The sequence below is a fragment of the Neophocaena asiaeorientalis genome, unplaced genomic scaffold (assembly GCF_003031525.2).
Source record: "Neophocaena asiaeorientalis asiaeorientalis breed wild unplaced genomic scaffold, Neophocaena_asiaeorientalis_V1.1 scaffold265, whole genome shotgun sequence".
Classification (NCBI taxonomy): domain Eukaryota; kingdom Metazoa; phylum Chordata; class Mammalia; order Artiodactyla; family Phocoenidae; genus Neophocaena; species Neophocaena asiaeorientalis.
In genome coordinates, this window is record NW_020172172.1 from 1,030,548 (window position 1) to 1,052,579 (window position 22,032).

The following is a 22,032-nucleotide window of genomic DNA, read 5'->3' on the forward strand; positions in this document are numbered from 1 at the left end:
GAAACCAGCAGAAATCCCAGGTGTAGAGGAAAGCCTCTGTCGGGCCCCCGAGGCCAGCCACGCCTCCCTAAGGATGTGGAGCAGAACCAGCCTTGTGGTTCCCTGGGCCACCACTTCTGTTAGTTTTCCTTTGACCTGAAGGTCTGGCCACAGACCAGGGAATTTGAGGTTTTATTGTTTTGACCTTAACAAGTTTTCATTTGAAATGTAGGATCTGATTTTTTTTAATCATCAGAGGATTCCAGTTTCTTCCAAAGTATTTGTTTTTTACAACCACAAGGCACCTGTTCCGTGCCAGGCTCCTCATCTGCTCGGCCTTTAACTTTGACAGTTATCACCGTCATCATCATCGTTATTATTATTGTCATTAGCAATGTCCGAGATGATGATGATGATGATGATGATCTAAGATTGAAAAGACAGTATATCCTGACCCATGAAACCACAAATCTACAGAACTGTTAAACTGGTAAAAGATTGCTGCATACAAAATTATTTACTGCTTAATATGAACTCACTGAAGCAGTTTTTTTTGAGTGACAAGCTTGCCAGCCCCTCTCTTCTTCCAGACTCTTCCATCACTGCCTTGGAGCCATTCTCTCATTATCTGGATTGGTGGCTTTGAGCCCACACCAAGGCTTCTGCCTGCAATGGCTGATGGGCTCTTCCTGAGTCTTTCCTGGGCCACCCTCCCTCCCCCCATCCCCTTTCTCATCGGGCCATCACCTAATTACAGTAAGTTCCCTACATACAAACCTTCCTCAAGTTGTGAACTTTCAAAGACGTAAACGTGCGTTCCATCAGCATCAGGCGTGAGTGAAATTGCAGCTTGCCCTCCGTCTCCTATTGCTGACTATCCTTCAGCTCTACCATCTCCCACCTCCTCTCCCTCCTCCAGTCAGTAACTCTTCCTGCCTGTTCACTCGACGCCAGCCCCTGTGTGCCAGCTGTTGTACTGTACTACTGTACTTTCCAAGGTACTGGACTGTAAGATTAAAATGTTTTCTTTATTTTCTGTGTTTGTTTTTCATGTAATATTTTTGTGAAAAGTATTATAAACCTATTACAGTACTGTACTATTTATATAGCCGATTGTGTTAGGTGGGTACCTAGGCTAACTTTGTTAGACTTACGAACGCACTCTCGGTACGGAACTCGTTCACACGTGGGGGGACTTACTGTATAAGCTAGATGCTTCCCCCCTCTCATCTCTCCATCAGGTACCCTCTTCAAAGCTTAAATGGCTTTGACCCCCCGAACCAGCTTCATTTAAGAGCAAAGAAAAAGTTAAAAGGAACTCATGTGGAGAGTTTGAGGGTTGTGGTCAAGGCAGGAAGATGCTTGAGAAATGTAAATCAGATACCTTCTATGGAACGCCAGTCCTCGATTTGTTGTACACAATTAACAGCTTTATTTATTCTCTGCTCTTTGGGAATATGTCAATACCAAGATCCAAATATCTGGCTCCTGCCACTTGGAAACCGCAGCACACAAGCCTGCATGTGTTGATGACTCAGCAAAACTCCAGAGCTTTTCAGCGTCCACTATGATATGAAAGAATCCTCAAGAGAGAGACTGGAAATCTCTTGTCTCATTCAGTGATAGAAATTTTTGTCTGGTTCACATGGAATCTTTGAATTTCAGTTCTGCCTGGGACCTTGGGGCCCAGCCATTGTGATTGAAAAGTCTTACAGTGAGTTGTGTTGTTTCTTCCTCAGGACAGTTCATCCGTCATCCAGTTCATGACCCGTGCCAAGGTGAAGGTGGACCCTGCCCTGAGGGTGGTGGAGGTAGCCAGTGGGAACTCAGAGGAGATGACGGTGAGTTGGTCACCCCACACACACACAGCCCTCCTCCAAGGGTGAGGGAATCTGGGTGACTTGGGAGACTTGGTGTTGGCATTTGAGGGTAAAGGCAGTCTCTAAGCCAAGATGTCAGCTTTGTGGTAGACCCAAGACCTTGCCTGCCTTGGCTTCCAGGCCCCCATGGAGAACTTCTGCGGTCTGCTCTTGTTGTGATAGCCATGTTCTCTGGGATGCTGTTGTTATGTGAAAGCTCCCGGCTATGACCAGCCAAAGGAAAAATCTTCTGGAAGTACCCTTGACAGGGCTTGCATTTCCATTCTGGAGCCAAGACTATTTTTATTTTTCTCAGACCTTTCCCTGAAACCTCATCTGCCTTCCCAGTCACATTGCTCCATGGTTAAACGCTGGGTGTTTCTAAAACAAGTTGTTTGAGTAACCTGAAGGGGTCACATCCTAGTTGCCAAGTCCTAGAAACTCCTCTTTCATTCCCTACCTAACCCCGTATCCTCTATCACAACGGTCCGCAACCTTTCTGGCACCAGGGACTGGTTTTGTGGAAGACAGTTTTTCCATGGGGTGTGGGGGGATGGTTCAGGTGGTAATGCCAGCAGTGGGGAACCGCAGATGAAGCTTTGCTGTCTCTCGCCTGCCACTCACCTCCTGCTGTGCGGCCCAGTTCCTAACAGGCCGGTACTGGTCTGTGGCCCGGGGGTTGGGAACCCCTGTTCTATAAAGTGCAGTCGGTAAGCAGCCTCAAGATGGAATATGTGGCAACCGGGAGCTCGGATGTGGGGTGTGGGAGAAGCTGGAGGGAAAGGGGCACTCTTGGAAATTGGCTGCCTTTTATTATTTTTCAGGGGCAGGAGGCAGGGGGGAGGCTCATTCTCTGACACCCACACTGAGGTCCTAGGCACATGGGGAGACAGCAGCCTGTGAACAGGTTTGGCCAATGAGTTATGCAATGATGCTAGCTTTTTGCATCTCCTTTCCTGGAACTTACTTCTCTCAAGGGAGACTTTACCCTCTCTTGGAAGAGTGAATATTGCTGTGACAAATTTACAAAAGCGAAAAATTCACAAAGATTAATTACTTACAAAGAAAAAATGGTTAACTTATTTTCCAATAACAATGGAGACACCACATATCTAAATGTTAGGATGAGGATCAGAGCAAAGCCCACTCTTATAAGACCCTGGTTAGGAAGGGTTCATATAGAAAATAAATGCCCGGGGACTTCCCTGGTGGTGCAGTGAATAAGAATCTGCCTGCCAATGGGGACACGGGTTCGAGCCCTGGCCCGGGAAGATCCCACATGCCGCGGAGCAACTCAGCCCGTGCACCACAACTACTGAGCCTGCGCTCTAGAGCCTGCGAGCCACAACTACTGAAGCCGATGTGCCTAGAGCCCATGCTCTGTAGCAGGAGCAGCCACCGCAAGGAGAAGCCCGCGCAACGCAACGAAGAGTAGCCCCTGCTCTCTGCAACTAGAGAAAGCCCGTGCACAGCAACGGAGATGCAACGCAGCCAAAAATAAATAAAATTAAAACTTTTAAAAAATAAAGAAATGGGGCTTCCCTCGTGGCACAGTGGTTGAGAGTCCGCCTGTCGATGCAGGGGACATGGGTTCGTGCCCCGGTCCAGGAAGATCCCACATGCCGCGGAGCGGCTAGGCCGGTGAGCTATGGCCACAGAGCCTGCGCGTCCGGAGCCTGTGCTCCGCAATGGGAGAGGCCACAACAGTGAGAGGCCCGCGTACCGCAAAAAAATAAATAAAATTTAAAGAAATGCCCAGGAGCTCCATGAACTCTCAGTCCTGAGCAAGAAACAAAAGCAACAGCTGGTACAGAATGAATAAGAATCTGTGAGGATGTTAAAGCTGCCCCAGGCCGTGGGTATTGCATGCCTGATGCAGGGAAGGACTGTCAGATGCAGACCTTAACTCCTCTACTCACATCAGGAAATTGTCCACATAGTCATTTTAATAACAGAAACTGAATGGGATGAAATGGAATGGTGCTGGAGTCCTTCACTCCTAGGGTCAGTGTTTATGGAAGATCAAATATTTGGAGATGGCCTTTGCCTTTTCCTCCTTGCCTTTTGGCCATTTAACTGCTAATTCAGACTTACCTGGGGATTGAAGAAGAATGGAGATTCACTGCTCATTGTCACAGCTCTGGTTAAAAAGTTTCATAGGATGAGATACATGCCCAACATGAGAGGTTTGGAATGTTCTGGTAGACCATTGTGTTCCCAATTAAGAGTTAACGGAAGTAATTAACAGGTTTCCTACAGGTGGAATCCCTTGGGTGAATGAAAAAAATATCATGGGTGCATTGCCTTTGATTAGAACACGGAGCTGTGGGATCCAGGAAAACATTGCCTATAACACCCCATCGTTGGATTCTGAGTCATCTGTACGCCCCCAAAATACCACTTCCATTAGTTACTGTTCCATTTTGAGCACTATGGTAATATTATCATTATCAAGAGTTCTTTGGAAGAAGCTCTCATTTTCAACTAGTTTTTTTCCGGTACTCTAAGAAAAATGGGTACCCGTCGGAATCCCACAATGCCCCCACCTCCCTCCTTTCCATAACTTTGCCTTTCAATCCGTGAGCCAAGATGAAGTACTACAATCTGTTCTCAACTTTCCTGGCAGAAAAAAAAAAATATTTTCTGAGTAGGAAGGTTTGCCTTTTTAGAACAAACACGTTCCACCCTACACGTTTCTTCTGAATGCCTGGTGCTCTGTTAGTTGTTCATCGGAAGGGAAATTTCCATAGAGGCTAGCCACCAAATTTAAATCAGGCAAAATATCGCAGGATTTTAGATCAGACGCCACATTTGTATGGCCTTGGAATGAACAGGAAGTGTACTTGCTGCTGGTAACGAGCAGGGTGTGGGTGAGAAGAGGAAAACAATCTAGTTTTTAACCACATAAAGTGCACATGGTGATAATTCAACTGACAGGCAAATCAAATAATTTTCTTGGGACTCTTTGTGTCTTTTATTTTTATGCCATGGTACGGGGAGTGCTTTACAGGGCATACGGTTGAATACCTAGAAGAAATATGTACTAGATATTTGAGGCATTTTCCTTGTTTACTAATAATAGATTTGAGGTGCCCTTCCCAGGTGGGGTATTAGCACGTGTCCAAGGCCAACCACACCAGCTTACCTGGCTTTGTACAGACCCAAACCTGAGAACTGTGGATGAGATCTGAGTCACCGCCTTCAGTGCTGATTGTGCTGAGAACACGCTGAACTCCCATCCTGTCCAACCCAACCCTTCCGGCCTTTCCGGCAGTGCTGCCAATAGCTGAGGCTAGAAACTCCCCGGGGGCAAACTAAGAATCTCCAGCACACCAGCTCTGCTCCTGAGAGCCACCACCCCAAACTCCCTTCTCAGACTGCGTGAGAAGCTTGTGAGTTACAGAGCAAATCTATTTTCTTGATAGTTTGAAATAGTGGAATACATTATGAACATGGAAATCCACAGATGGATAAGTAAGTCATTGCCATGTGGAGTGGGCACCAGGCTGAGATTCTAGGTACCAGCAGGAGAGACTGACTCCGTCTCATTTTAGCGGAATCAGAATGGATTAGAAGGATGTTGGGTAGCTCTCAGAATTGCCAGGAAGGCTGGGGATATGACAAACCTGTGGCGCCAGGACCACAGGCTGGGTCAGGCCCCAGGAAGAGCCTGGCGTGGTACTCTGGACACTGCTTCCCTGGCTTCTCTCAGCCTCTTGCTCTGGAGTCAGGCAGGAACCTCTCACTGGCTGAGGTTAGACCCCTGTCCGTGGGGTACCAGGCACCCCACAGAGAGCAGGTGGCTGGCATTTTTGGCTATTATAGTAGAGCCTCACCCTCACTCCAAGACTCACCTAGAGGAAGACTCCCCAGCACTGGAAGGATGCTAAAAAGTGACAAATACCCCCTCCCATGTGCTTTTCTAATACCGAAGACAGCATGGGGCCAGCCAACCCCTGGTGCATCTTAGAGCTCCCATCTGAGCCAGTCTTTGTTCAGTCATTTAGACCACTTTGTCAGCTCCATTAATGAGAGAACATGAAAGTCTTTGTCCACAGGTGGTTTAGCAGTGTTTGTGCTTTGGGCTTTGTTTTGTTTTAAGAATGAATATGCTGGAATGAGCTACTTCCTTGCTGACATTTGCTGACAGGGCAAATGTCTGGGGCCTTCACCTTCTGCCCCGGGAATCATATGTCCAAAGAGGCAGTCACCTCCCTCCCACAGTCCTCCTTTGCCGTCCCTTACCCTGCAGGTGGGGAGATGCACGGGTCATAACTTTAACAAGTCCCCTGAGATTCTGCTGTGCCCTGCCTGGATTAGAACCACAAAGCCTCTTCCTCTAGTGAACACAGGGCCTCTGGTGCTCAGGGAGAATAGGTGACTTGCCCTGGATCTCACATCACTGAGCCAAGAATAGTGTCTGGAGCTCTTAACTCCCCAGCCTGGTGCTCCTTTCCCTGCCCTGCAGCCACTCAGTCACACGGAAGGGCACTGGGCCTTGGATGAAAGGGCCCCGACAAGTGCAAGTGTCCACTCTGGAAAGGACTGACTTGTTTTAAAGTCTGTCTGTTAAAACTGCCCAGGTACCCTTGGAGCCCAGCCAGCCCCTTCAGACTGGACCTGGCTCTCCTCACCCCAGTGGGGGCTTTCCCTGCTCAGTCTCAGTCAGACTCCAGAACAAAGCCTCTAACCTGCAGCCACACTTTCACTTCTGAACAAACCTCCCCCTCACGCACGAATCGATCAGGACAGCACGTTCCAGCTTCATTTTCTCTGAAGCCATTCAAGCTCAGTTCCCAGTCTTGGCCCTTCCGGGAAGTCAATACTTCTAGTTTGGCCTTGTCCTCTGTGAACAGGGAGCACTGCATTTCCCCCTTTGGAATTAGAAAAGCCTGGCTTCATATCCCATCTCCTTCACATCCCAGTGGTGTGATCTTGGGTATCAGGTAAGCTCTGTGAGCCTCCGTTTCCTCATCTGTAACATGGGAAACCTGCTTTCTACTTCCTGGAGGTTTCCCCTCTGTTTTGCTCCCTGTCACTGCCCCCCAATCTAGAGGGCATCATCTAAGGTGGTAAATGAGATTACTTCGAAAGGTGCCACCTATAGTTCTTTTGTTGTTTAATGCATCTTGAAGCAAACTTGACAATTTTCTGTCGCCGAATAGACTGTGACTTGTACTTTACCATTTATGTGAAAAATTACATTATACCCGGCAAGAGAGTTTTCCCCCTTCTTACACTGAGAGGTACGATGAAGAAGAGGGTCATTGGAAAGTCATCACCCCCCCATTCCCTGTCATCGTCAAAAGATGGTAGGCGGTCCTCTCCCCTCACCCACTACCCCCAGTGTGAGAATTAAGCTCTAACCATAAGGAACTGAGAAAAATCCCAGTGTGGTTTGCTGATGGTCACTATTCACAGTTTCATTCAATGAATACTTATTGGGGGCTTGCTACGGGCCAGGCAACATAGAGACACTGTGGGTGCAATGGGGAGCAAAGTAGCCATGGCCCCTGCCCTCCCAGAGCTGACTGAGAGGGTGACAGAGAGTAAACAAGGAAGGAAACAAGGGTTTTATTTCAAATCAAGGTGAGTTCCATGGGAGTAACCTGCTCTAGATTGAGGGGAATCTAAAGGAATGTTTCTCCAAGGAAGCTGAGATCTAGAGAGTGAGGAGGAATTAGCTTGCCAAGCGCAGGGAAGAGTGTCCCAGTGAGGAGGGAGAGCCATATGAAGAGCCAAATAGCTTAGCGTGTTCAAGGCTGAAACACCAGTGTGGCAGCAACCTGGTGAGTGGTGAAGCCATCCATGATGGGAGACACGTGAAGACGTCCATGATGGGAGACACGTGAAGACGTCCATGATGGGAGACACGTGAAGACGTCCATGATGAGAGACACAGGCAGCGTCATACCATATAACACCAGGGAGCAGTTACAAAGGAAGCCGTTGCAAGCTTCTGTTTTGAGTGGGGAATGGCATGATTCAATATATATTTTTTAACAATCATAGGCTACTGTGTGGACAGTGGATTGTAGTAGGGGGCTGCAAGAAGGTTGTGACCATCACTTGGCTAGAGATGATGGTGGCCGAGGAGATAGAAGTCGACAGGTAGCTTTATATCAGTAGAGGTCTAGCAGTTTGTGCCAGTCACATGTGGGGAGTATCTGTCCTCAAGGGTTGGGAGGAATCAGATCACATCTTGGTGCAAAGCCCCTTGCCTGGTGCCTACGCATGAGCAGTCAGTTAGTAGTGGCTCCCATTGCATGAAGAGATGGCCAAGGATGGGAGGAAGCAAATAAAGAATAGCTTTTCCCTCCCTCAAAGCCTCAAGAGTCATGATCAGTTTACTCTAAACCAATGATTTCCAGCTGTCATCATTATCATTTTTTTAAACAACACAACCCCTTTCTAAATTGAAATGTGCTTTGGTTGAGTCAGAGGTGGGATGCCTGGAACTCCCCCAACTTGTATTTCCATTTTCCCTTGGGGGCCTCTGCATCCCCTCACCAAACCCCTAGGCTCTGTGGAGCCAAGGAAACCACTGCTATCGAAGGTTGTATTTTAGGACAAGGCTGCTGTCCAGCCCCTCAAATTCTTTCACTAGACATGAACTGGACCCCCCGGTAAACATGAACAAGAAAAAAATTATAGCCTCAAGGAGTGAACACTGCATTTGCACACGTGTGCAGACACACGTGCTCAAGCACACACACACACACACACACACGCACAGTAGTGTGGTTTTGTGCTGGGAAAGCCTGAGCTGAAGAGGTTAGGAGAGGCTGGCTGCATGGACAGAGTGACCCCTGAACGAGTATTGAAAACATTTTCTAAGTGGACAGGGGAAGGTTGGGCTCCAGATGGAGTCAGATGGTGTCTTAAAATAGATTCTCAAGAAGCAGACCCTCAGATAAGGATGTGGGTGCAAAGATTTTAGTAAGGAAATGCTCCCAGAGAAGACGGGAAAAGAAGTGAGGAGACAGGATAGAGAAAGAACAAGCGGACCAAGGATGAGATTCCAGGGGCGCCAGCCTTAGCGGAGCCCTGGAGCACAAATACCACCTCAGAGTTCATCCTGCCTTGAAGCGAGGGAGCTGGGCTTTCTCACTCCTGTACGTGTCAGTCACTGGCCAGGGGCTGCCCAGGAGGTAATGAGCCCCAGGGTCCTCCTCTCCCCACATGCCCTTGGGGCAGGTGGCCTCTGACGTGCCATCCACTTAGAAGTGAACGCATGTAAAGCTGGGGTTGGACATAGGGAACTGATCGAGGGACCCGAGGGATGTGGGCGGGCGACCAGTGGTATAGGGTACAGATGGCAGTGGTCTCCACGCAGACACTGGGGGCTTGGCTCAATGTGCCCTTCTGCGTCCCATTGCTTAACGACTTTATTGTTTTCATTCATATATGCTCAGTTCTTGTGATGTGCTGGGCATTTGATGTGATTATCACCTGTCACTCTCACATCACCCCTGTGAATGAGATATTATTACTCCCATTTTCTGATGAGGAAACTTGAGACCCCCAGGTGAAGGGACCTACCAGCCTGAGATGCCACAGCTTGTCAGTGGAAGGGCCGGGTCTGGTGCAGGGCTGCCTGTTTGCAAGCCCGAGTCTCCCTTCATCCTCCGCTCCTTGGGCCCCTGCTGTCCAGTTGCCCCGCCCTCGCACAGCAGGAGCACCACTCTGGCAGATGGTAGGAATGCAGCCATGGGTGGTGACAGCTGGCCCTTCGTCTTTGGAGCGACCCTTGGCTCCAGTGACCTCAGAAGCACATCATGCTCTGACTTAGTGGTCTGTTGATTCTGGAACTCTTTCCTGTTGTGGCCTGGTTCCTAACCAGATGCACCAGCTACTCATCAAGAGAATTAGCACTCATCCAGGGCCCTCCGTAGCCTGCGGTAAAGGAGCTGCGTTCCCCTCCTCCCTTTAAAGAGCAGTCATGAGGTTTCTCAGGAGTAATAGATATAAAACCTCTTAGGGGCTTCCCTGGTGGCGCGGTGGTTGAGAGTCCGCCTGCCGATGCAGGGGACATGGGTTCGTGCCCCGGTCCGGGAAGATCCCACATGCCGCGGAGCGGCTGGGCCCGTGAGCCATGGCCGCTGAGCCTGTGCGTCTGGAGCCTGTGCTCCGCAACGGGAGAGGCCACAACAGTGAGAGGCCCGCGTACCACAAAAAAAAAAAAAAAACAAAAAAAAAACCTCTTAGCACCATGTTTGGCACACGGTAAGTTCTCAACAAATGTGACCCGTTCTTAACAATAAAGGAATTAGCACTGGCTCAGCTCATTCCTCTGCAAATTCTGACAGACCAAGGAATTCCTGAAACCCAGCACCTAGCAGGCAGGGGCAAGTTTGACATCTTTGTTTATCACAGCACAGACTTACAATGTCCGTCTTGCCAAATGCAATTTATTTTCTGTTCATTGATGTCATCTCCATAAGTCTTCGGTCTCCCCGGAGCAGGGATGCTTTCTGAAGGCTCTGTTCTGAGAGTGATTTAAGACATGGTTCTGCTGAGAACATTTCCTCCAGCTCCCACAACCCTTTATCCCTGCCCCCTTCCCCACTGGCTGCTAGATGTAATTAGAAGCAGATGAAAATGGCATTTCATTGTCCCAGATGGTCTTCTTTTCCCACTTCTTATTTTATATAAATTCCTTCCGTCTGTGAGACCTGTGTGTGATGTCAGTTGTGGAAAGCATCTTGCCCTTGTAATTGACCTTCAGGCAGTGGGGCCTGGGGTTGAACCTCCATTCGAGTGCTGCTGCTGCTGAGCTGTCCCCTCAGCCGTGGAAGCCCTCCATCCAGCCAGGCCTGGGCCAGCTGTACCCCGTTGTGGTCATGTTCTCAGGCCTTTTGGAGACCTGAGCATTTCCAGCTATGACATTGGGCATATTTACAGTGGTCAGAACATAAAAGTTTCCAGAAACATACAAGTGAATCAAGTGCTGTGGTTCAGGCTTACCAGCTGCCTCAGACTGGAACTTGGCTCCTGGTGGTTCCCTGATGCCAGCTTGCCAGCCTCAGGTGCGTTCAGGTTTACAGTAGCAGGCAGAATGCCCAGCGTGTGGGCCTGCCATCGCCCCTGCCGGATGTCTGTCCTCCTCGAGGACTCTATTGAGGCAAATCCTCGTGCTCCTCAATTCTCTTATGTTTTATTAGTTAACATCCGACACACGAGCCCTCCAGCTTCAGTCTGCTGCTGTGTGATCATTTATCCCTTCGTTGATCAGAACTTCTGCCGCCCCATCTCTCAGCCTCCTACCACCCTCTGAAACGTGCAGACTCCCCCTCAGCCTCAGTCTTTTTTCTCCTTTCATACTGGGAATGTGGATCTCTGCTGGGGAAACCACTTCCCCTGCAGCCCTCTTAACGGACCTGTTCCTTGAACCCCCATGTAAAGTTCTCCCTTCTAATCTAGATGCGTTCTGCAGCCAGAGTGCTCTTTGCAAAATGCAAACCATGTCACTCCCTAGTTAGAACCTTCCATTGACCTCCCATGCCTCTTAAGATAAAGCGTATAATTCTTTCTTTTTTTAGGTTTAATTCCACAGTTTTGTTTTTGTTTTTGTTTTTGTTTTTTGCGGTACGCGGGCCTCTCACTGCTGTGGCCTCTCCCGTTGTGGAGCACAGGCTCCAGACGCACAGGCCCAGCGGCCATGGCTCATGGGCCGAGCCGCTCCGTGGCATGTGGGATCTTCCCGGACCGGGGCACAAACCTGTGTCCCCTGCATCGGCAGGCAGACTCTCAACCACTGTGCCACCAGGGAAGCCCCCACAGTATTTTTAATGGCATAATTAAAGCATCCCTTATTCCTCCTATGCTTATCAACAATTTTCTCAGGTAATTTTATGAATGAATCTGATGATTCTCAAGGATTATTTATAAGTAATTTTCAAAGCCATGCCTCAGGAAGACAAAAGAGGTTCTACATTGCTTTTTGGAGCGAATTCCTCTCTACCTGAATGGAGAAGGAGAGTCAGAAGCTTGAATTTCAGTGTTTTATGAAAAGAAAGTAACCTATTAAACTAAATTATTTAGGAATTAGACATTAAGATCAAAATAACTACAGGTTTGATTTGATTTAGTGCAGCCATCAAAAGGCTAGATGGGGCCAGTTTTCAGATGGAAGCCACAAGCTTCTTTGATATAAAGGATATAATTCTTAACACAGCCTCCAGGCCTTCCCATCTCTCCAGCTTCATCTTGAACATTTTCCGGTGACTTCTTGTTCATTCCGTTTGCTCCGTGCTCACTGTCTGTTGGCAGTACTTCACCTCTGCCAGGCTCTCTTCTGTCTGTCACAGGGGGTTTGCACGTGCTATTCCTTTTTGGAATGTTGTTCCTTTCCCTCTTTGACTAGTTAACTTCTGCTTACCCTTTAACTCTAGCTCAGGCAGTCCCTCAGAAAACTCTTTCTGACTGCCATGCTTATCTTAGAGTCTTTTTTAACCATGAACCTCTCCTTTGGGGCACTTTCTAAAGTTATAATTTTGCATTTATGTGTCTAACTGGCCAGTATTCTCTACAAGCTGGAAGCTCCATGAGGGCAAAGACTGCCTGTTTTATTCATCAATGAATCCCTACAGTGCCTGGCACATAGTAGGTCCTGTGTACACATTTGTTGGATGGGTGGATGGATGGATGGACGGACGAACAGACAGATGGATAGACAAACAAATGGACAGATGGGGTGGATGGGCAGATGGATGCATGTGTGGATGGATGACCAGGACTCTCCCAAAAGAAATAACATTTGCAGACATATTTTTGAAGTAGAAAAAAGAGAAGCACTCAGAAACTCCAGCTTCAAACCTCATCCTCTCTTCATTGCAGACTGAATCATAGTCATATTTCATCGAACGGTATGGCAAAAAGGGCATTGAATTTATTAATCTGTGCCTTCATGAATCACATGATGAATCACTACCTTGGTCTAGGTGACGGGAGAACATGCATTCAAATCCTTGTTCTGTAAGAATTCAGTTTACTGGAGTCCATAGACAGGAAGATACATCATTACCTTACAGAGTGAAGAGGACTTAGGACTGGGATGATGATGAAGTGCTCCACTGTGGTTTTAAAGCTAAGCTTTGTGGAGCCGTGGGTTCCCTTGAGTTGGTTCTGGGGCTGCTGGGCCTGGGGTAGAAGGGACTGGCTTGGGAAGGGGGACCGATCAGGCAGGGCTCGAGCTTCCCACCTTCTTTATAAACAGAGAATCTCCAGTTTTTTCTGTTTTATACATTGGGGTGCTAGTGCAGATTTTCTCTGCTAAGAGAAGTTGAAAAATTGCTGTTTCCAAAAGCTCAGAGAATGATTAACTCTGCTGAAAAGAGCAGAGTAGGTCAGTCTTCTTGGAACAGAAGATGTTGGAGCAGAGTCTCTCCTTTTAATTTTTTTTTAACTTGGCTTTAAAATGCTCAGTTTTTTTTAAAAGTAGTTAAAAGTAGAAAAGAGAAAACAATACCCGTAGTATCTAAAAACACCTATTAAAAAATTTCCTACATTTTTCTGCAAAGCTGAAGTCTTCTGTATGCTAAATTGATATTGATTTTTTCGTATAACTTTATAGCATTTATCATTTTTCCCATTTTATTATCATGTTTTCTAAAGTATGTAAAACTTGGAAATCAGGCAGAAGATGATTGTGTGTCCTTTCACGCCTGGAGCACTCTCTATCCCCTTTCTACTCAAAAGTGTGGTCCTTGGACCAGCAGCATCAGCATCACCAGTGAGCGTAACTGCGATGTGGACGCTCAGGCCCCAATCCAGACTCCCTGATTCAGAATCTGCATTTTAACGAGGTTCCTCGTGTGATTCTTACACACCTTAAAATTTGAGAAAAACAACACTGTTCTAATAGGCCTGCCTAACTCCCTAGGGCCCATATTCTGTGAAATTACATATGAACTTATAGAAAACTAAGTTACAAATGCCTTTTGCCAGTGAAGATGAAAATGACTTCTGTCTGGCAGAAAATATAATCCCAAAGGTTATAGTTTATTGCCATGTAAGGTATTAATCAGTTTTGTATCTGATTTCAACATTCTTCTATTCTTTTTTTTCTGTAACTACCCGCATTCTCAGATCCTTTTTTGAACTAGCTTTACCATCCTGATTCCCTCGGTCATGAATTAAATAAATTTTTAATGTGTATTTGCTGCATATTTGTATGAGAGTCATGTTTTTAACTTTTTGAAAATCATACTTTGACAGCCAGATGTATTATCATTTTAACGGCTCTGTGGTATTCTACTTTGCGATTGCTGTAATTTACTCATATGTCGCTCTATTGTTAGACTTTTAGGATATTTCTATTTTTTTATTGAAGTAGAGTTGATTTACAATGTTTTGTTTAGTTTCTGGTGTACAGCAAAGTAATTCAGTTATGCATATATATTCTTTTTTGTATTCTTTTCCATTAAGGATATTCCTAATTCAGTACCAATATAAATAATTCTGCAGTGAACATCTTCGAATATAAAACTTTTCCTGTACTTTATGTTTCTTGCCTATGAGTAATTTTCAAGTACAGAATTAGTGGATCAAAGGATATGAACAGGGTTTCCCTGGTGGCGCAGTGGTTGAGAGTCCGCCTGCCAATGCAGGGAACACGGGTTCGTGCCACGGTCTGGGAAGATCCCACATTGCTGCGGAGTGGCTGGGCCCGTGAGCCATGGCCACTGAGCCTGCGCGTCCAGAGCCTGTGCTCCGCAATGGGAGAGGCCACAACAGTGAGAGGCCCGCGTACCGCAAAAAAAAAAAAAAGGATATGAACATTTGTAAGATAAGCAGTACTGGAGTTTGTCAACTGGACAGGAATGGAAGAGTCTTCCAAGGTGGCAAAAGCAGGCTGCAGACAGTCAGGAGGCCACAGGTCCCACAGGGAGATAACTCTAACCAGCTAGAATGTGAGTACAGGTCCTGCCAGGGGCTGGAAAGGTAGGAAGGAGACCGGATTGTAAAGAGCCTGGTACCCTGAAATGTATATTTGGTATAAAGGAAAACCATCTGTAGTATAAACTGAGAAGTGCGTGATGAGGCCTGTGCTTTAGGAAGACAACTCTAACAGCAGGAAGGCTCCTCCAAAGCTCCTGAAATAGTGCTGGTGACAGAAGCTCAGGCTTGAACTGGAGCAGTAACTGGGGAGGTGGAGAAAAGATATTTAAAGAGGTACGGGGGATGGAATTAAGAGATACAAACTACTATGTATAAAATAGATAAGTAAGAAAGACTTATTGTGTAGCACAAGGAGTTATAGCCATTATCTTGTAATAACTTTTAATGGAGTATAATCTGTAAAAATACTGAATCACCATGCTCTATACCTGAAACTAATATAATATGGTAAATCAACTATACTTCAATTTTAAAAAAACATTAAAAAATACCATGGGCTGATTCAAAAAATTTTTTTTAATTTTTGAATTAAAATAAAGAGGTATAAGGTCTTCACCAGGATCATCCTGCTATTTAGCGGTGGTGACCAGACTGGATTGTCGGTGCTTCCTACCTCTCTCTGTGGTCCATGCTGCTGTTCCTTTGGGTTTTTATCTAAGATGTGACTTCTTAGAACTTCAGGCTGCTCAGATCCTTCCACTTAATGAGTTGATTAGAGTCGCGATGTTCAGGAACCAGCTTTGCCAAAGCATAAAGCGCACATCCAAGATGATGAACGGCATCACTAAAAATAATAAAAGATTAAGCACACATTCCGGGGAAGTGCCAGGGCATTCTTGTGGAATTTGCCAGACTAAACTGTAGTGGATACTCTTCACTGTCTCTGTATCTACAAAACCAGACCTCCAAGGTAGCTTTGCCAGGATACGCATTTTAGACACCGTGCGCAGGCAGCGTCCCTGTGTGGCTCTCAGGGTGATCCAAGGGGCTGGACTTTACAGCTGACCCCACGGAGCCCACAGCCTGTCTCATTGTCAACAGGAAGGTTCAGCAGATTTTCACTATGCGACCAGAGACCAGGAACTTTCAGACACCATCTTACTTCCCCATTTCACAGAGGAGGAAACTGAGAAGTTTGTCTTGGTTGCCCAAGGGTGCCCCTCTCAGCCACGGTGCTTCATAGTTGACCTGTGCAAGACACCACAAGAGATTCTGAATGTGAGAGGTGATTTGATCCACAGCTTTTAGGGGCAGTAACTCAAAGACATGAATCTCTGTCTTTAAAGACAGAAACCTCTAATCTGAACCAGATAAAAAAGAGTAGGCTTAAGATGACAGATTTCACAGCCCATTTCTGTCCCACCACCTCTCACCCCCACATATTCCTCCTTCAGGATCGCCTCATGTCTGAAAATCCCTCTTTGTAATAGCCCCAAACCGGGTAGAATGGATAAATAAATCGAGGTGTATTCACACAGCAATGAGAATGCCATGCTCCAGCCTGGAGGAATCTCCCAAACCTAATGTGGAAGGAAGAAGTCCTTCCAAGGAGAGCGTGGACAAAAGCAGTGATGCTCATCTAGGCTCTTGGCCGTCAGGACGATTACCCTTCGTGGGGGCTGTGACTGGAAGAGAGCATGAAGGGGGCTTCTCAGCAGCTGGTCTCATCCTGCATCTCGATCTAGGTGCTGGCTACACAGATGCATTTCGCATTCAGTTCGTGAAAATGCAGTGAGCTGTGCACTTAGGTTATGTAGACCGTTCTCTATGTATATTAGACTTCAATAAATAGTTTTTTAAAATTAAAAAGGGTGTCAGCCAACCATGCACAACCTCAAAAGAAATCTCCCTGCCAGCAGTGCTAATGATGCTGATGGGAGCACCCGCCACGTGTCAGGGGTGGGCTCTGCCAATCATTCTGCATGCGTTAGTGCCTTCAGTTCTCTGGAGAGGTGCTGTTCTACCCCTGTTTTACAGAGGAGAGAACTGAGGCTCAGAGAGATAAAGTACCCGGTCCAAGGTCACACAGCTAGTGAGTATGTGCTGAAAAGAGGCCTTATTTCCATTCCCAGAAATGACTACTGTGTTCTGTAGGCAGTTTTCTTTGATCTGTCCCAACATAGGAAGGAATGGTTTCTGCTCTGATTTCCCTAGAGATGATGTTTTGAATTCAGGATCTGCCTCATGGATGACCGTCCTCCCCTCCCCCGGACACCCCCCCAGCTCAACTGTAGGAATGAAGACAGTTGAGACAAAGGTGATTGTGTTTGCTTTCCTTATCACCAGGGAAGAGACAGTAAATGATCCATTTAGTTGACAGATAATCTTTAAAGAGCCACTGTCAGCCAAGTACTCTGTGGTGTGCTGGTGACCAGCTTAGATTGGGAGTTTGGGGTTGACTAGACCTGAGTTCAAATCCTGACTCTGCATTTTAAGCTACATGACCCAGAGCAAATCCCTTGTCCTCTCTGGGCCTCCATGTCCTGCTGTGTAAAATAGGTGCTAAATACCTCCTGGGGTGATTGTGTGAGTTAGACAAGAGACTGCAAGAAAAGCACAGAGCCTGACACAGAGGAGCATTCAAGAAATGTTACAGAGAGAGGGAAGCCAGACCCTAAAAAGGTAACATAAATAGCGCTAGTATCAACTCAGTCATGTGCCCAGTCACCTTTGAGGCTTGAGCAAGGTGCTCCCATAACCAGCGAGGCTTCCTGCCAAGCAAAAAATCAGCTGGCTTTCAGGGTTGAGCCAGGTTTACGTAGGCCTTCTCCAAGGAGGGACTGGGCATTCCAAGCACACGGCCTAGCTTGGACAAAGCCCTGTTGGCTGGGCCAGCCTGTCTGCAGCCAAGGGCTGCCCAGAGCTGAGATTTCTGTCTCTTCAGCAGAGGAGCTTGAACAGGATGGTGGGGTGTTAGGGATTGGCTGTAGAGGACACAATGGATGCTTTGAATTCTACAAAAATAAACTCTACTGTGACCAGTGGGGCGAAAATAGAGCCAAAGAGCACAGTCAGTGTTGAGCTAGCACGTGTTAAGCTATCACTTCTCTGGCAGGAGGGTGGGGGTGCCCTGATTTGTGCGCCACTTTAGGTGGTATAAATACTCCTGTGATGGACCATTTCAACATAGCATTGTAACATCCTTAGACGTGGAACTGGGAAGAGATGCGCACCATTGATGTGAGCTAGCACACCACTGAGATTCCATCAAAGTTGGGAAAACATGCCCCACTGAGACATGGGCTCTGAGGACCTATGGCTCCCATTGGAGACCAGGGCTCCGCTCCTCGAGTGAGTGCTTTTAGTGTGCTAGGCATCGCCATGAGACCCAAGGCAAACTGTGCCCCGCCCTTGAGGTCCACAGTCTACTGGGGAAACTGGCATTAATTGAGTAATCACACTAAGTTACACAGTGCGCGGAACACTCAGAAAGAAGTACTGTCTTACCTGGAGCGCACGCCCGTGCCCTTTGTTTCAAAACCATAATAAAACAGACTGTTACTGTCTGTTCTGAGTCAAGAACATAGTGCGTCCTCTCAGTTTTTCACCACACGTATGTTCACCTCGTGATACTTAAATCAGGCCTGTTGTCATTACAGCCCTTTCAAGAACTGGGGCTGCGATTTCAAGTGCCTTTTCAGGTCCTTGTGAAAAATCCATCCGTATACACCCAGGAAAGCGCTCAAGAGAGCCCACTTTAGAGTAACAGCAGTCTGGACACATCTCTCCAGTTCAGTCCCAATGTCAAGCCCAGGCTGGGTCCCCTCAGGCGGTGGGTGCTTCCGTTTGGGAACCATCTCACTTCTGCTTTGCCTCCCAGGTGGTCTTCGAGGCGTTGCACAATCTGGAGCCCCGAGGCTACGTCGTGGGGTGGATCATTGCCATCAGCTTGCTGGTGGGAATCCTCATCTTCCTGCTGCTGGCTGTGCTGCTCTGGAAGGTGAGTGGAGAGCGCAGGTCCCCAGGGAGTCCCGACCAGACACCCAGCTCTCCTGCCTCGGCAGGGCTAGAGCGCATGGTCGGAAAAGGTTTCCTGGTGGAACTTCTTCCCAGTGCAGGTACAATGAAAGGAGGGCAGGGTCCCTTCCAGGCAGTGAATGGAGTCTAGGCTCCTCCTGAGGCCATTCACACCTGAGGACTGGACCGCTTTAGAGGGAACCCCAAAATCTTACCCTCTTCTCCTGCCTTCCCTAGCAGAGTTGCCACCAGTCCTAACACAGGGTGGTGGGAGCCTCACTCCAACGCACAAGCTTGGGGAGTAACAGCTGGGACTGGGACGGGGATGGTTAACTCCTTTACTTGGGACAAAAATAAGAAAAGAAACTACAGAGCCATTCTTTGTTCTTTTCCCATGTGGAATATGGAAAAGATTTCTGCCCAGAAGATTCTAGTAATGACGATGGGCTGTATGTCTGGAGTGCTGCCTGGGTAGCTTCATCAGATGTTCTCCCAACCCCATGGGGGTTCATTTGTAGGTGCCCCAGGGGGTAGACTTGCCCTGCCTCCTTCAGCAGGGAGCACCTGCTCATCCTTCACATCTTGCCTCTTGTCACTTTCTCAAGAAGAAAGGGGTGTCCTCACCCCCAATTCTAAGATGGTTTCTTTGCCCTGCACTCTTCTCTCAGACACCTGGCGTCCTTGACTTTAGGGCCTCTGTATTCAGTAATGGTTTCAGAGTCATTATCTGAGGAAGGTCTGTCTCTTCCACGGGATGGTAGTGTGCCACGTGAGTTGGGTCCTGTCTGTTCTTGTTTCCAACGTGTCCCCAGCTCCTACAGCAGCACCAGGGACCACAGCTGGGACTTCCTGACACCAAGTCCCTGCTTTTCCAGTGTTGCAGGTTTCAGAGGCAGGTGGAAACAGCCTCTTACATGATTATGGATGGATCCTTTTAATTCAAATAATTAGTTTCTTTGGGATTCCAAAATAATTTGTATTTATTGATCAAACGTAGACACATGTCAGTAAGCAGAAAAGTTGTCAAATACTCAGGAGTCCCCATCCCAGAAATAACCGTGGTGAGACCAGCGTTGTCTCTTCTTGAACTTTTCCCCTACATAATAGACAGAGACCAGGCATTCTCATAGCACCCACTTATTTGTGAATAGTGTGTTAAATTCTCCAGTAAAATACCCGATACATTTTAAGGTGTAGGACCTCTAAAATTAAAGCAATGAGTTCAATTATCAATCTGAAAAAAGTATAGCAAATACACTTCAGAGTATCCAAGAAATCTAGAAACGCAGGGAAAATAGTGTTTTTGTTGTACATCTTTTCAGATTGACAGTTGGACTTCACCTGAAAAAAAGTATTGGAGGTTGAAGAAAACTATATTGAGCATATTACTTGAAAATCAGTTTATCTCAGGTTCCCGTGCCTTTTGGACATCCCATTTACTAGCTTACAGCCTAGCTTTCCCTGAATGCAGAATTGTGAAAGTCTTTCCTATTGTTAAAAACCCGTGTCCAGCGCTGTCCTCAGGCTGCAGGTGTATGGCAGATCCCAGTCCTCGGATGTTGGGATTCATTCACATGGCTTCTCGTTTCACACTTCTTGTAACAGTGCCACAGTGAATGTGCTTGGAGCCAAATATTTGCACAACTCCTTCATTATGTCCTTAAGATGAAACCCTAGAAACAGAATTACCGAGTCAAAAGAAATGCATATTTTAAGCCTTTTATTACATATTAGCAGTTGCCCTCTGGAAAGGTTATACAAGCAGTGTATCAAAAGTGCCCATTTTCCTGTATATTTACCAGGAGCAGATATTACCTTTTTTGAAAAACTTGCCCATTTGTTGTTTGTTTAATCTGCGTGACCAGATAGAGTCTTAATTCTCCCTTTTCTCTAACTCCAACTCCTTCCTGCCAAGACGTCTGGTCTGGGGGTAGAGAACAAAGCCAGCTCAGTGTTTGGGATCTGAAGACAGTAAGGGCTTTGGGGGGTGTGTGTGTGTTTGTGTGTGTGTGAGAGGGAGATACTTCCTTCTGCCTTTGTACAGACATTTCACAAGAGAGGGAACACCGTCCTCCACTGCTGGGTGCATGGGACCAGACAGGGACACAGAGTGGGGAGGGGGGTGGCTGTGTCCCACCCCCTCCCTCTGGGCCCCCCACTTGGCTCTGCCACTCAGGAGTGTCCCCTCTCCTGAGCACACCCTCCCACCTCCTTCCAACTGCCATCTGCTTCGCTCTGCTTCTGCCATGTTTCTTTAAAGAATGTGGTGTGTCAGGAGGGGGTGTCATGGGGTGGCCAGCACCCTGAGGCCACCCAGCTGTGTGTGATCCAAAGAGCCAGGGCCCGAGAAGGCAGACATCACCCGCTGCCATGGACTGGCCACGAAAGCAGAGTGGTGGCGGTCAAGGGGCCTTAACCAGACAAGGTCGTCTTAACTGCTGGAGGAAGGAAGGGTCTAGAACACCTCTGAGAAAGCTGGTGAGTGATGCCGTCAAAACTTCTAGCCACAGACACAGACTGATCAGCCCCCTCTGAGTCCCAGTCCTACAAGCCTGGGAGAAAGAATCTGACTGGCTCAGCTCAAGTCAAATGTCTACAACTGTGGCAAGAGGCCAGGAGGTGGCAGAGAGAATGTGACCAGCCAGGGCTGGGTCACGTCTCCCACATCCAGACAGCTAAGGCCAGCGCAGGAGAAAGATGCAGTGTGGAGGTGTGGGGAGGCCAGGTAGGGGTGGGGATAGGGGCTAATCTTAGAAGGAAACTAGGCAGATACCCTAAAGGCTTTCGCCCCAGCAGGATTTCATGGTTGTCAGTGGTGCTATTGCCTAAATTACAGTCTTTTATATGGTACTGGGTAGCTATGGCCGCACAACAAATTGCCACCAAATTGAGTTCCCTTCTGCCTAACATATGTATAGGTCAGGAATTCAGGAAGGGTTTGGCTGGATGATTCTTCTGCTCCAAGTGGCACTGAGTGGTGTCACACAAGGGCATTCACCTGGTGACTAGGCTGGTCTGCTTCACTTCACAGGACAATTTTATCCACGTGGCTGGCACCTTGGGTGGAGATGGCTGGAAGGCCGGACTCTGCCTGGCCCCTGCCTCTCTTCGTGTAGATTCAGGGCCTCTACATATGGCCCTTCCAGCAGAGTGGGCTGATGTTTTACATGGTGGCTTCAGCTCTGGGAGAGCATGGTGAGAGCTGCTAGTCCTCTGAAAGGCTGGCCCAGAACTGACATGGCATCGTCCTGCTGCACTCTGTTGGTCAAAGCAGTCACGTGCCAGCCTAGAGTCAAGGAACAGGAAAGAGACTCTGCCTCCCAATGGGAGGAGT

At 47.5% G+C, this 22,032-nt stretch overlaps 1 protein-coding gene across 1 annotated transcript in view; it reads left to right on the forward strand.

Moving 5' to 3' along the window:
• ITGA9 (integrin subunit alpha 9) overlaps positions 1 to 22,032 on the forward strand; it is a gene marked incomplete at its 5' end in the record, with an annotated part of 338,540 nt that overhangs the window by 304,056 nt on the left and 12,452 nt on the right. Inside the window, 2 exons of the mRNA XM_024756339.1 lie at positions 1,719 to 1,820; positions 18,562 to 18,681. Coding sequence (XP_024612107.1) covers positions 1,719 to 1,820; positions 18,562 to 18,681 — 222 coding nt within the window. The remainder of the gene's footprint in view (positions 1 to 1,718; positions 1,821 to 18,561; positions 18,682 to 22,032) is intronic.